This window comes from Haliotis rubra, unplaced genomic scaffold, assembly GCF_003918875.1.
Source record: "Haliotis rubra isolate DU_JTF1 unplaced genomic scaffold, ASM391887v1 Scf27, whole genome shotgun sequence".
Classification (NCBI taxonomy): domain Eukaryota; kingdom Metazoa; phylum Mollusca; class Gastropoda; order Lepetellida; family Haliotidae; genus Haliotis; species Haliotis rubra.
This window is the reverse complement of record NW_025766780.1, coordinates 3,307,512-3,323,575: the sequence shown is the minus strand read 5'-3', so window position 1 is coordinate 3,323,575 and position 16,064 is coordinate 3,307,512. Positions and strand designations below refer to the sequence as shown.

The 16,064-nt window shown below is 41.3% G+C and overlaps 2 protein-coding genes across 5 annotated transcripts; one reads left to right on the top strand and one right to left on the bottom strand.

Moving 5' to 3' along the window:
* Nucleotides 1-34: 34 nt before the first annotated feature.
* Nucleotides 35-7,252, top strand: LOC124280597. The gene is made up of 4 exons (XM_046716577.1): nucleotides 35-105; nucleotides 3,890-4,647; nucleotides 5,277-5,424; nucleotides 6,284-7,252. The coding sequence occupies exons 1-4, from the start codon at nucleotides 56-58 to the stop codon at nucleotides 6,441-6,443; spliced, it is 1,116 nt and encodes a 371-aa protein (XP_046572533.1). The 5' UTR covers nucleotides 35-55; the 3' UTR covers nucleotides 6,444-7,252.
* A 2,332-nt stretch (nucleotides 7,253-9,584) lies between these two features.
* Nucleotides 9,585-15,868, bottom strand: LOC124280595. Of its 4 annotated transcripts, none has more exons than XM_046716575.1 (6): nucleotides 15,734-15,868; nucleotides 13,974-14,025; nucleotides 13,422-13,837; nucleotides 12,511-12,998; nucleotides 12,038-12,462; nucleotides 9,585-11,546 (listed from the first exon to the last, which is right to left on the bottom strand). In XM_046716575.1, exons 1-6 carry the CDS (start codon nucleotides 15,851-15,853, stop codon nucleotides 9,757-9,759), a joined length of 3,291 nt encoding a protein of 1,096 aa, XP_046572531.1. In that variant the 5' UTR covers nucleotides 15,854-15,868; the 3' UTR covers nucleotides 9,585-9,756. The 4 variants fall into 4 exon arrangements, with proteins under 4 accessions (XP_046572531.1, XP_046572532.1, XP_046572528.1 ...); XM_046716576.1 differs by having other exon boundaries at nucleotides 12,038-12,537; nucleotides 12,586-12,998; XM_046716572.1 differs by having other exon boundaries at nucleotides 12,038-12,998.
* Nucleotides 15,869-16,064: the final 196 nt, after the last annotated feature.

Genomic DNA, 16,064 nt, shown 5'->3' with positions numbered 1-16,064 from the left:
CTGGGCCCAAAGACGTATATACGTCTTTGCTGGGCCTGAGGAAAACTCAGTGACAATGAATCCCGACCCTGATTTCGTTCTCCGTGGGAAATCTCCTTCGTACTGGTATGCTTCTTTCCCAGTCACATTGCATATGAATATTTTCAGTTTCTAGGCTCCATGAACCGCGTCGACAGAACGGCGGTCACAACAAAACAAGTGTGAACAAGACTTTGGCTAGTCACAGTATTCACAGCACCAAGTTAAGGAAAGAAATAAGGAAAAACAATTCTAATTTTTTATGAGACATTTTCTTTCTTTATGTCAATGTCAAAATTCCTTATCATAAATTAAACTTTAAGTGGCAAGTTACAATAAAAACAACTGTGCTATGTCATACACCTACATGACAGTATATTTTCTTTCCAGTACAATTCTGAATTATTATCAAGATAGGGTAAATGAGAAAATTTTGCAAAACATCATTTGCTTCAATGAAAGTATTGTACGTTGGATATTTTCACCAACAACGATGACCTGAAAATCATATATCCTCATGGTACAAAGTGCTTTACTCCTGTACTTGCATGACCATTGCTCAAAATATATTTGTTATTGCCAGATAATCATCAAGAATTTTCTCTGGCATAATAGTTTTTAAAAAACAGACAAACAACATCTAAATGTCAGGGCTCCAGATAATTTTTCATGATCAGAGAGTACGTACTCCTTATTTTTCAATATAGGAGTACTGGAAAACAATAAGAGTACTGAATGGAATTTAATTGAGTATCAGTAATCTTGTGTTTCGTTTCATATATGCACCACAACATTGCTACTCTTGTGTAAACAGGTCAGTACACAATAAAACAATACTTTTTTCAGATAAATACGTCTGTAGGCGATTCTAAGACCGTACACCATTGCTGTGGTGCGTATCTGCTACGTTTTCTAAATTATTTCCTACCGTATCGCGCTTATTTTATATCCGTACATACGCCGATACGGCCCTTATCTGGAGCCCTGAATGTGATTATTGTGGTATATTTCTATCTACATCAGAAAAAGAAATTTGTGAGTCTGTTTGAAATTTTAATGTTAGAATCAGCAAATTATATTTGTTTCAGCCAACAAAAATAAATGATGATCATCATATTCCCATGAAGGAGATTTCTAAACCCCTGGAATTGAATAGATTTTGTTGGGTTTTTTAGTTGTTTGTTTTTGGGGGGTTTCTTTTGGTGATCAACTCTATACGTTTTTAATGTGAAAATAGAGAAGTTTTTTTCTTCTTCTTCTTTTTTGTTGTTCCCAAGATTACAATGTCATATGTACAAAAGTGAGGTGTATACAGATAGATGATGTACAGGTATTATGTCATAGATTTTGTTGTTGACCTGTTGTAATACATGACATCACTGTATATGTGCATAAGTCACATCCCACTGCTAACATTCAGTGTTATCTGAAAAATCTGATTGTCATCTCTGTTTTCCTAGCATTTCTATAAATTACGTGTGTGCGTGACATATTTTTGTTCTGACACATGGAGTTGTCTCCCCCTTAACCATTGTTTTAACGTGCTGCCCTCATATATGACATGCAGATGGATGTTCACTCTGTTTTATCTAGTGTCCTGTATTGGAAATCCACTATCTTAGCATAATTAGCATCATGGTGTAATTCATTTAAAGTAACTTTTCCCATTTCTTCCCATTACCATGAGTACCATAACAGTAAAGGTAGAAACAGGTGAGGTGAAATTGGGTTTAACGTCGTGCTTGAGAATATTTCGCTCATATGACGACGTGCATGCGTGTGTATGTGAATGTGCGGCTGCTTGTACTAGCCCAGACTTAAGCTGGTTTTATAGTGCTAGCCCAATGAGATACCGTGCCGCAGTGAAGCATGAATACCCCACTCAGACACATTATACTGACTCCAAGCCGACCAGTCCTTGTTGTACCCAGTAATGCCGAGCGCCAGGCATGGACCAACAAGTACCATATTTAAACGTTTTTTGGTATGACACGGTCGGGGATCGAACCCGCGACCTTCCGCTCTCCGGGCGGACGCTCTAACCACTACACCACAGAGGCGGTAGGTAGATACAGATAATCATAATACATTTATATAAAAATACTTGATGGCAATATTTGTTATGAAATGAAAAGTAGAATACTAAATGGCTGCAGCATTCAGGCATGGAAAATATACCTAACAAAATTGTTAATGGTTTAGTGTAATAGGGTGTTGGTTTATTTATGTTATTTTAGCCTTAATAACCTACTAGGCATTATATATTGTTTATGATTTTGAAAAACACATGAAATATACATGTATACAAGAATACATTTTGCCATGTTGAGAACAAACTTGAATCTTTGACAAAACAACTCTGCAAACTACCCATAACTGCACAGTAAAGGAGAACATTTATATATATTATTTTTACAATTATATTCCAAATATAACTAGAATGCTGATAAAAGTGGCATTAAACGCAACCTATTTATATTTTTTAAACTGACTGCCTGATAGTAAAATATTGACATATATGTGACATGGGTACATCATAAGGCCCCCAAAAATATAAGTCTGCTTCCTATTACATGCTTTTTAAAAATAGGGTAGGTGGGTCGGTTTTATCTTCATTTTTTTACTCTTTTTTTCTAGTAGCACAAGGCACCTGAGAATGTCTTCAAGGATACCGTATCATGTTGTTACAATGTCATGTGATGAAACATTGATAGATTTCTATATCAAATCATTATTTATGTTATTTATTTGCAGGTTTTGTCAGTGAGAGCCCATTGTGCCAATTCAATGCAATCCATTTTAGCCCTACATACACTGAAAAACATGAAAATATCATACTCGATTTGGATGAAAATGATGAGTTGAAATGCACTCCAGTCATGATTTTGACTTGGTTAAAAAAAGATTTAGGGTCGGGGGTGTGGGGTGTGGGTGTTAAGGATAGGGTCGGGTTACCGGAAACCAACATATTTTTTTGGGGTCATTTGCTTGAAATTCAAATATGACAGACAAATACCTGATAACAGATACACGATAACAACTTTTCTGATCTCACCATCATATCTCATGATCCCTTAGCTCATCATGATGTGATGTTATAAGCAGAGATGGTTGTTATAATAACTGAGATGATTACACTCTTGGACTTGCCAGAGATGTATGATTGAGAGGGTATGTTTCTAAGCTTGCCAGTTCCTATGCAGGTTTTTCCAAAGTGAGAAAGTTCAGACAGCCAGTTCAGACTTTCCTCCCTCATCAAGACGACACACCTTGTTATGACCAGAAAACTGGTCAAAGTGGCGTTAAACTCATTCACTCAATGGTGTTATTGTATGCAAACTTCACTGACTTTAAATATTTACAAACTGCTATAAGGGACCATTCATAACTTATGGCGGCGGGGAGAGAGGGAAAGAAATGATGATTTTAAGGGGGGTCATCCATTTTGTTCTGGTGAGCTACGGGGGGTCATCAATTTTGTTCATACAAATATGTTTAAAATTATGCTTAGAAGTTATGGGGGGAGGTCATTGATTTTGTACATGTCATGCAGGGGGGTCACTTATTTTGTACATAATTATTTTATTTTTTTTTTTGGGGGGGCATTTACATTGTACATGCTTCTCCATAAAAATCATCATCACCCCCCTAGCCATAAATTATGAATGGTCCCTAACAAAGAATTTATATTGCTCGCTGGGACCAAAATGTATCCTAAAATATATTCACTGACCGTGTTGATTTTTCAAGTAATGTGTGGATTGAGTTAGAGTAAGGAGAACTGTTTACTACTTTACTAGTGTCTGACATGCAACTGACAGAAATATCCAAACACAGTCAGAAGAAAACTATTTCCAGTTCTTTTTTTCAGGTCCAGACCTGGATATCTTAGCAACAGCCAACTGACTACCACAACAAGTGGAATGGGAAGATATTCCCCAGACTGTTACCATGACAATTATGACAACAAGAAATTATCACAGTCATTAAGAAGCATGAGTCATAATCTTAACAGAGTAAGTAGTAATTTAAAACAAACCCTACTTGGAAAAGATTCAGAAGTATCAACCTTATCTCAATCTAAAGATTTCCACAGCAGTTTACATACAAGTGCTACAGAGGCTGAGCTAGCTCGTTTAATGCATCAAAACTTAGATTTGGAAGATTCCTATGATGGCAGGCCACGGTCAAGGGAGGAATCACAATGGTACACAAGCCCTGTCCATATGTCTCAGACATACCTCCGGCCATCAAGGTCCATTTCACCTGTACATAAAACAGCTGGAACACTTGGGGCTTTAGTGGATCAGGAAATGGCATCAGACAACCAGGTACAGAGAGAAATGGCTTATAAGGCACTAGCTGATGAAGGTGCCCTTGCATCCCGATATTTCCCCGTTACACTTGGTGCAGCATATTACCTACAAGCAGCAGACAGGCAGACAGGGGCTCCTCTCTCATCCACCACACTTGTCAAGTCTAGGCCATCGAAGTCACAGTCCAAAACTGGAATTCTGAAGAAATCTAAACGGGCAAAGTCGGCAGCAAGAGCTGATGAGCTTCTTGGTAACACTGAATACAAGAATCAAGATGATATGCACTTCATGGCGAATGAGGCCCCATCTATTGGTAAGCTAGAGTGGAACCTCAGCAAGTTATGGAAATGTACGGTATAGTAAAACACCATTTAAGAGTTTTGCAGTTCTTCAATGCTCTCTACATGAAGGATAATTAAGAGTGGTCCCTGTGTACAGTTTTTTTGGGTTTTTTTTATAATGTTTAAAATCTATCATGTTAATAACTGGTATTTAAGAATTTGCTTCAATATTTTTTGAGTTGATGAAAAAGAGTGAAAACTGTGTGGACGGCATGGTACATTGAATGGGTACAATGAGTGAAGCCCATTTCTGGTGTCTCCCACCGTGATATTGCTGGAATATTGTTAAAAACAGTGTAAAACCAAGCTCAGGCGCTAGCTATCACTCCCCCCACCAACCCCAACCCCAAACCCCCACACACACACACACACACACACACACACACACACACATCCCCACACACACACACTCACTCACTCACTCACTCACTCTGCAGTACATTTATTCAGACAGGTATTCCTGCAGATGTCAGGGATTGAACAAGTGTTGCCCTTAAGTGTGCACTGCAGGCTCTTGAACATTAACCATTATCATAATGAATGTAACTGTGTCTTTGGCACTGTAATACAAGAGACACTTATGTGTTTTTTGTCACCTCAGCATCAGCAGTGAAGTTAATAACCGTCACGCCATATCAGGCTGAGCTGGCCCGGCTGCGGATGGAGAGACTGAGGATGGAGGAGGACCGGTTGCTGGAACTGAAGAGACAGGAAGAGTTGGAGAGAATACGAGGACCCAAGCAGAAATGGTAAGGTATCTTTAGGTACTGAATATGTTTAATTTTATAGGCCTCAGAGTAGCAGTGTAACATGATTATATGGAACACTAGGAAGCAAGAGAAATTCTGTGATAAGAGAGGTGCAGGTTGTGCTGTCATGAAGCAATGGCGGTAATGTCTCCAGGGTATTCATTGTACTACTATGGAGATGAAATGCACTGGATAACTTAAGATGGCATGTGTCCTTCTTAATGAGCATACTTGAGTCGTTTCAGATAATGTAACAGGTCAGTTGTAAGCATGTCCATACCACAAGTGCAGATTGTATGGCTTGATAATAATTCATATGATGTGAGTCCATGTCCTGGTGAGCTGGTGGGGGTATGATGATGGAAACTGAACTTGTTGGTAGGTGTTAGTCAGGATGTGTTGGGATGCTGATCGGGGATATTGGTGGTAATACAGGTGGTTGATCCTGGTAAGGAATGTTTAGAGATGCTGGGTGGGAATCATCCTCGATAATCTCCAGGGTATATGTTACGATAACTCTCCACTATACCCTGGATGCATCCACGGCTTGGGGCAATGATTTAATTACCTTCCTTTGGCTGGCTTTTTATCCAATCAGGTGCCTACGCTGGAAAGTTGAGCAACACAATTGATGCAGAGGTACTCTGAAAGAAGTAGAAGGAGTTCTGTCATATATTTTTTTAAAGTTTCAGATCTGTCAATTTGTCTTTATTATTTCCCAAAAAATCTGAGTGGCACTGCGAACAAACTCAAGGGCTGCTAAGTTATAGAGTTTAACAGAACTTATGATCATGATGATAGAGACCGTTGCCTTTCCTAACCACAGAAGTGGATCCATTGTTTTATTTCTTCCTCCTAGGTACGAGATGAAGACTCCCGAGTTCCACTATGAGGCTCACAAGAACAATCAGCTCATCAGGTCACGTGACAAATGGCAGGATCTTATGACATATCGGGAAGAGCTGTCTCATGCCTCGGATGACTTTCATCGGTCCTGGGACTCCCCACTCACTGCTTGAAACTTTACAACTTGGCAGCATGGAGTTGACCCTTGAAGCATAGAGTTGACCCTTGAAGCACAGAGTTGACCCTTGAAGCATAGAGTTGACCCTTGCACTATCGAGTTGTCCCTTGCAGCATAGGGCTGATTATAATATTGATCATTATCTCAAATGAACTTCGTGAAAGAACCTGAATTTTGAGAATTTGATTTAGAAGAATATATCAAATGAAGAAAAACATGTGGAATTTTATTGGTCTTATTTTTTCCGCATTTAATGTATTGTTGATCTGTTTCATTAAAGTTTCTATTTTCTCTCTTAGAGAATCTTGTAGAATGTAGTGTTACATATTTCACAAGCAGTAGATCTGTTTTTAATTGAATAATAGGAGTATATTATTGGCAAATAGCATTACAATGTATTTTTTCAAACTAATAACTGAAAAATATGAAGGAATATAATGTATACTTAGCAAACTGAACTTTCAGTTGTACCTAATGATGTCACAGTGAAACTATAGTATTACCAGAATCAAACATTCTGACCACATATTGTTGTTTAAAGTTAATGTAAAGTTTGTGAAATTCATTGTAAAATTTGTTCTTGATCTGTTCATTCTGTAATGTCAGTATACAGGAAATAGATATAAACTTTCAACTGTGAGAAGAGACAATATATCATGAAATTTTCTACCAGTCAAATTTATAAATGTCTTGTTTTTGTTGTTTTCTCAGTGCAAGATGATGACATGAGTTACTACTGACAGTTCTGGTCAATCTGCATTTAGTAACTGTGTAACTTTGTTGAATATATATCACTATATATGAGTCACAGTGTTGTTATATCTTTACCATCAGTATTCCAATTCTTCAATCACATGGCTGAATCAATCAACATAAAGTATCAGTATGCTTCAAACAGGTCGGGTATACATCCTTCTCACCACCTCACACCCTTCTCACCTCACCACACCTTTCTCACCCCACCACACCCACCTCTCACACCACTCAAGACCCCACACACAGAACCCTTCCACACACACCTCCACACCCTACCTCACCACACCACACCCTACCTCACCACACCCACCTCACCACACCACTCAAGACCCCACACACAGAACCCTAGACTAAGGCTTAGTCTCTGAATATATATAATATTTTGATAGTAACAAACAAGCCCATTTATGTTGAAAAGGAGCCCTAGGGAGACCAGAGATTCAGAACCTGAGGAAATCTAGACTTGCTTTATTTAGGGCTTTAGCACTGCAGAGAGGGCTTAGCAGTAGGGAAAGTAATGTGGTTCAGGGACTGTGAGACAGACTAACAGAACCCCTCTACACACACCACCACACCCTACCTCACCACACCACACCACACCCACACCACTCAAGACCAAACACACAGAACCCTTCCACACACACCTCAACACCCTACCTCACCACACCACACCCTACCTCACCACACCCACCTCTTCACACCAGTCAAGATCATGCACACACAACCCTTCCAAACACACCAGCACACCTCATCTCTCTACACCATTTTACTGTCAATGAATGGTGTAAGAATAGATACTGTAAATATTGAAAAATACCTATCAATCCAAAAGCCTAGTGTATGGGTTATTGTACATGTGTGTCAATGATATAGGAGATAAAGATTAAGTGTTACCAAATGCCCCCTGGAAACTCATCACATGTTATATAATCCAGGATTATCAGCAAGTTTCCATAGAACTCTCAACAAGAACTCTCACACCTGTATCAGAGACATGACCAAGAGAGACGCTGCCATTGGCAGGACTAACAGAAGGTGGTTAGTTGGGTAGTTGTTTAACGCTGCACTCAACAATATTCCAGCTATATGGCGGTGGTCTGAAAATAAGCAAGTCTGGACCAGACAATCAAGTGATCAACAGCATGCGTATCGACCTGCGCAATTTGGATATGTGTTGACCAAGTCAGCGAGCCTGACTACCTGATCCCGTTAGTTGCCTCTTACGACAAGCATGGGTTGCTGAAGATCAATTCTAAACCGGATATTCACCTTGGGTACAGACGTTTGTATTGAATGTTCTCAAAAAGTGTTATGTTCAACAAACAGTTATGGGAAAGGACAGATGGATAAGGCTACGGTTACAACAAAAGAAACCGATCAAAATAGACTGAGTGAGTAGGATTTAACTCCCCTTGTAACAACATTCCAGTTATATCAAGGTACGTCTGAAGGGGGAGGAGAGTCTGAAGTGACCCTGGTGAGAGGTGTTATTAAAGTACATCCATGAGCTTCGATAGGGTGCTAAGAAAAACAGAAACAAAACAGGATGCTAAACCACAATCCTGTAAGGCGAAAGGAAGGCAACCCTGGACAACGAATTGCAGGTGCCAAACGTACTGTGTCACAAGTGCCCCGCGAGACTAAGCGGCTGCAATTTCTGATAATGTGTGTGTGCATTATCATGGTTCAAATGTGTACCGTGATTCAGCACAGCACAATGTAGCTAACAGTTACCTCAAGTCTCATTGACCATTACACAGTCATTGACTGAAAATGTGTTACTTATAAGTGGATGAAGGAATGAGTGTTTGAACACCATAAACGGATTTTGATTTACTCATGGCAATAAAATAGAAAAATCAACGAATGTGAAAGAAAAGTGTCTGTGTTGGGTTAGGAAAACCCTCATTGAAGAAACCTACAACGAGAAAAGGATAGGCCGACAAATCATCTGTACCCTGTTCAGACTGGATAAGGCTGGTTGACAAGTATCAGACTGTCATCTGGAAATGTCCTCCTCGTTTTCTACACAGTGGAAGGATTTAAGATGACAATTTATCTTGGACTGAGAATTTCCCACAAAATTATGCTATCAGATCCCTGTGTTCAAAATTTGGACTTCAAATCCACAAGGGCTGATATATTTATGATTTACCACCCTTTAGCATTGAAACAATGCTCCCGAGAAGGACCCTCGGAGTTCCATGTTTCCACTAGAAGCGACAAAACCCTTTCCACACTCAGAAGATATCTCTGCCAAAAGCAGAGTCGATTGTACGAAAGGTGGTATTTTCTGGATGTGATTTACTAGACACAGATCTAAAATATATCTAACCTGTTTACAAGACTCTCTAGTGCTGTTTAAGAAAACAATATGAAATTTCAGATGAACAAATATTTATTCAAGAGAAAGAATTGCAAACTAAAGCTTTAATATTCGCATAGCATCCTTACTGGCATTTAATGGTTATATACAATAGTGGGGTAACAGACACATTTGTTCTTGACTGGCAAAGAGCAATTATCAGTCATAACGTGACCCAAAGAGACCATTATTTTGTCTCAGAATGTTTCTCTGACAAGGGTTCTGTCGGGGAGAGAGTTGCAGCTGTTGTGGTCTCCGTAGACTGCGTTGAACCGGGGCAGTAGTTCCTTGCCTGTTCAGGGGGACAGTTCCAGCTTCCATCACACGCACAGGTGCATCTGAAAGAAACACAGCCTTTTCGTAGTTTGAACTGTGAGTTTCCAGGATATTTCCTACCCTGAACGACACATCTCTTGCACGTTCCCTGACTCACTGTAGGCTCGCTGGAAGGTTTGTTACAGATGTCCACAGCAGCGTCTGTTCGACATCCCCATCTGCCATCACAGGGACAGTGACATGGGTACACTTTGCATCCTCTTTTGATTTTAAATTTCGATCCTCCGGCATAATCCATTCCATCCACAACGCACGTCTTACACGACGCTTCCTGCGGTGTCGGCTGTAGTGTGGTTGGCAAAGGTTGAACAGATGTAGTCTGGCATATATTTACAGCCGTTCTGTCATCACATTCAACAGATCCACTACATGAACATCGGCAGTCCTTGGCAATACACTGGCTTGTGGTCTTGAACGTCGAGTTTCCCGGATACCTCCTTCCCTGAATAAGGCACTCCTGGCATGGCTCTGAGTCTTTCTTTGGTGAGGTTTCAGTCTCATTACAACCACGTGCCTGGTACCGTCTACAGGTATGGTTACCATTGCATGAACATATGCATCTGTCGGTGTGGCATCTATTCTGTAAGTCAAACTGAGTATTCCCATCGTACAGTGTTCCATTAATTAAACACTTCTTGCACTCCCGGGGTCCAGGTGTCCTCACAGTCTGGGTGGTAAATACCTCAAACAGTGGCTGGACGGTAGGTGGACGAGTGGCACATATGTTTACAGCACTTTCTTCGTAACACTCTACAGTGCCACTACAAGTACAGGCACAGTCGAGTGCTGTACAGCCAGTGGTGAACTTGAACGTTGCATTTCCAGGGTAGTGCACTCCCTGTAAGAAACAGCCCCGGCAGACCCCTCGATGATCAACTAACCCACCATCGAACCCTGTGTCATCATTACAAATATTACGTGCCCAGTTCCGAATGCATGAGTACCTGCCGTTGCACAAACAGAAGCATGTGTCAATGTAACACCCCACCTTGGCGTTGAACTGTGAGTTTCCGTCAATCAGTCTACCTGCCACCAGGCACTGCTGGCACGTCTGCATCTTCACCTGTTGGTTGTTTACCTGTATTTCTAGTTGGGGCTGGGGAGTTTGCTGCGCAGAGTCGCATCTGTTCACTGCAGTTGACTGATCACATTCTATGGTGCCGTTGCAACTGCAGCTGCAGTCGGTGGTGATGCAGTCCCTGGTGTACTGGAACCTGGATTCCGCGGGGTGTTCTATGCCTTCGATGACACACTTCTGACAGACCTGATTTGGCTTGGAATCGACTTGGGATGCCTCTGGTCCTGTTTTGCTTTCTGAGACACAGGTATTCTCTGTTTGGTCAGGTGAACAATGTGACGTGCCATTACAGAAACATTTGCAGTCTCTAAACAAAGTGCAGCCATCTTGCAGTTCAAACCTGTCATTCCCTTCGATGATTTCTCCTTCAACAGTGCAGCTGTTGCATACAGGCCTGTCCCTCTCCTGCATACCTTGATCACAGACTTTCACTTTGTACTGGGCTGGGCAGTCATGGGTCCCATCACAGTGGCAGATACACTGGTACTTGTGACAGTCCTCTTCATATGAAAATCTGGAGTGCCCACGGAAGGTCTGGTTTCCGACTTTACAGTCCGTGCAACCTGCAACCAAGAGACAGTAGCTTACATGAATCTGCACCATGATATACATACAAACCACACGTTAACATACAGTACCCCACATGAATCTGCACCATGATATACATATAAACCACACGTTAACATTCCGCATGTGTGGCAGTGTGTTCGATACGCACTAACAATGACACTTCTATCTGTTTTTGTAGTGAGTGAGTGAGTTTAGCTTTACGCCGCACTTAGCAACATTCCAGCCATGTGGCGGCGTTTTGTAAATAATTGTGTCTGGGCCAGACAATCCAGTTATCAACAGCATGATCTACGCAGTTGGGATACGATGACATGTATCAACCAAGATAGCAAACCTGACCACCCGATCCCTTTAGTCGCCTCTTACACGCATGGGTTACTGAAGATCAAATCTAACCCGGATCTTCACGGGTTAACTGTAAATGATCACACAGAAACGGGCAATGCATTGAATAAATGTTGATGATACATAAAACACCACTTACGGCTTCTAATCAGCTTTTCATATTCGGATCGTTGCTGGCTTTGGGATCTTTCTGTGGTGGGAGATGTTGGACTGGTTATGGAAACAGTGCTTTGTTCAGTGTTTGTGTTATTCTCAGACCTCTCGAGGTTCTCTCCTTGTGGCACTTCCCTGCTGTGTTCTCTCATGTTCTCATTGCTCCTTTGCTTATCATAATAGTCTTCCTTTTCTTTCATCAGTTTTTGGCGTTGTGCCTCTTCCTCAAGTCGAAGTATCCTCAGAACCTCCACATTCTGTCCTCTCTGCTTTTCTAACTGTCTTCTTTTTGCTTCAAACTGTCCTCTGCTCCCTGGTGACTGTTTTCGAATTTCTTCAGCTCTACGTCTTCCGTCTACATCAACCTGGACTGTGCCGATTCTTTCTAGCTGACGCGTCCTTTCTTCTTGTCTTCTCCTTTCTTCATCTAACTGTCGCCTTCTTTCTTCGTCTAATTGCCTTCTCCTTTCTTCATCTAACTGTCGCCTTCTTTCTTCGTCTAATTGCCTTCTCCTTTCTTCATCTAACTGTCGCCTTCTTTCTTCGTCTAATCGACGTCGCCTTTCTTCCTCTAACCGTCGTTTTTCTTTTGCTAGCTCCCGTTTCTCGTTCTCCTCTCTTTCCCGCTCTTCCGACTCTCCATTGCCTTCCACCTGTCGATGTACACCCTGCTGTACCGCCGGGGAGACACCCTGATGAGCATCAGTGGTATTAACCTCATTGGCTGCTAGTTTCCGTGTGTCTCCCCCTACCGGAACAGCTGTGCTCACACCAAGTTGAGGATCTGTCTTCTCTGGTTGATATGTGTTCTGGTCTTTGGGTTGTCTGTCTCTCTCATTATATATCGAATTTTCAGAATCGTCAACGTCCCCGACTTCACCTTGTCCGGAAGATTCTCTATGTCCTTCTTGAAATGCGTTGTTATCTTCTTCATCATCTTCTGAGATCTTAAAACAAATACGTAGTGTTCAGAATGAGCATGACAACTCGCATTGACTCTAAACTGTTAAACTGACAATATTGCCCTATCGATTGTACATCAACAATATATTGGTATGCCAATAACTAAATAACACACGCGCACGCGCACATGCACACATACGCGCGCACGCACACACACATGGACTCAACACCAGTGTTTATAACAACGTCACATTCCAATGAATTCATATCGGTATAACGAGTAGGTTGTTTCACGTTTCAGCCAGGTCAGTCCGATCATGCAAATCTAATGCTGTGTTTCAGACTATCAGAAACGAGTAGAATTTTAGTTATATGCCGTGTTTAAAGACGCAATTATAAACTTTCTACGTTTACTGTTAAAGTACAAGCCAGGAATTTACTCCGACGTTACAGTTATATCTCCTCACCCTCCGTTCGTGTTCGAGCTTTCTCTTCCGCTCCCACGATGCCAGATACCTCCGCTTGCCTATAGCAACTTGTCTCCTAGCTGCAGCCAGTATCACCGCGGCTCCTCTGTATCTCTGGGGATTCCCGGCTCGTTTAGCAGCTTCCTTCGCCTTCATCCTTCCCTCGAACCTCCTCCTGAACAGGCCAACCGCTACCGCTGACCTTCTGTGTCTGGTAACGGTACCTTCTTCCATCATGGCAATCCAGGACTTGATTGCACTTGAATCTAATGTACCTTTTGGCCTTTCCTTGATGGCTCCATGGCCGCTGAACGATGACTTGCTCAGGGCCTTTGTAAAGATATCGTCCTGACCTGTTCCTTTGAAACCATCTCTACTGACCTTGGCTGATTCGGAGACCGGGAGGTCTACTTTGCCTGAATAAGTTATACAGAATTGTGCGTATATTACATATCTCTATAAGACAATCGACATAATTATTTTCAAACGCAAATGCTAAAGCCTGTGATCGTCTATTGATAATGTTAAGCAGAATGATCAAAATGTACTTACATGCAGCCTGTTTGAAACTGCAGCATAGCACTCCGATAACGACAACCTGCAACTTCCAGCAACAAGTGATTAACAACTGATGTGTTGAAAACAAGGGAGACAACTCTCCCCTGTGAAACGAAAGGTGCGTGTGTGAGAATATATGGTGTGTACGTGCGTGCAAGCTTGTGTGTGTACGTGCGTGCATGTTTGTGTGTGTGTGTGTGCGTGCTTGTGTGCTTGTCTTGCGTGTGTGGTGTGGGAAAGAGGGCGTCTGGCTTGGTGAGAATGGTGTTCCCAAACGAAAACTGGGATACCAGACACTGGATTTGGACTACAACATAAGATAGACCCACAATAGATGACTTACACCTTTGTTGTAGGCATTTTAAAGTCAAAAGTAATGTTAAACAAGTGTTACGGGGAATGATCATTTAGTAGAATTTACAAAGTAGTTTCTGTTCTCACACAAACAGACATGCACAAAATATATTACATACAGTATTATGCACAGTGGTGTATCCCTGCTGTTACATATTAGTCCCGTCCTCGGCTTCATAACATCCTGAATATCATGCGGACACGCACCGGTAATAATCTTGTAATTTTATCTGTTGTGATGTTTTTAGTTATCGCTATGTGTGTGTTGTCCTGAGATGCTACTTGAAGTGTCCAGGGAGGAGGCCAGTAGTTGCTTCAGTATCACACAGTCCACAGCACGCAGAGTTGGGGGATCCGGTCATTAATGGCTTATTCCGGTGTAGTGAAAGTGTTTCTTGTCTTCACTTGACACAGTGGATCTCAAGATGTATATATATATGGCTTTGTTTGTTCAGCGCTAGACAAGTGTCTGTGTGATGGAGGCATTGATGATACAGTTATACACATGTACATACGCTCTCATCTTGTATTCACCATACACAGTTATACCATACCTTAAATAACACATTACTAGTGTTCCCTGTTGTGATAGTGCTGAAATATTGCTAAAAGCGGCGTAAAACCACACTCACTCGCTGACTCACTAAATAATACATTATATAAACCCTGTCAATCAAAACCTTATCTTCAGTAATATAACACTCCTTCATTATCGCGCTTTCAGTTTGGTCGGGACGTGGTGTATTTTAGTATTATGAAACATTTGTACATAAACTGGTAGTATATACTGACAGCGCAACAAGCCAAGTCTACATTGAAACAGCAACGAAAAAAATCGAAATAGGATGTCAAGTTTATCAATGTTTCCAGTGAGCGATACGTGTTTGATATTTGTCACCTTTTTTAAATACGGACTAAAACCAACGTTTAAAAAATTAGCGGTACTATCAAAATCGTTGAATGCGATACATATAAACGAGGATCTCTACTAAGTTATGAGGAACACAACATTTTGGAATATATTATTACTGGGTAATAATGTTAATGTCTTCCATTTGTCCATTGCCATGATCTAACAGCGCCATTTAACTACTGGCTTCTCAGTGGAAACCTTTGTTATGTTATCACTTTGGTTGTTTTCACATGTACATATATAAGCCCGCTTCCTTGCTTTAATTCTCCTGCTCAAGGAGTAAGAATATACTCCGCTACAGACCATGACATCCCTACATCTTCCCCCTTTAGGATGAACATTCTCCACACATAATAATGGTGAGCATATGTCCGGCCAGCGACAGACATATTACAGGTTTTGTGCCATAAACTATCTAAAAGTGTGCAAGCAAACTTTGTTGCACAATTCACACATACACCACCCTTGTAAAACTGCACAGACCTACCTGCCCCCATATCTTGCAGCGACTGGCCATAGCTGAGGTGTGGGCTTTGTCCCAGAGATTGCAGATGGCCGCGGTATAAGGTGGTTCCGCTGAGCACACTTCAGGAAACGTCCCCTTCATCTGCTCTACATCACTGACCATGAGATGTCCATATCTTGGTGGTACGTTATACTACTCAAAGTTTGATAAGGATCATATTTTTCAGCACTTGTAAAACTTTCAACAAAGGTGAATGACAACCAACACAGAGTGATTGATGTTCAGAAATGTTTACTTCAAGAAATTGTGACAGAAAAATTTGGCAAACATGACATTTCATCGCGTACTCCTA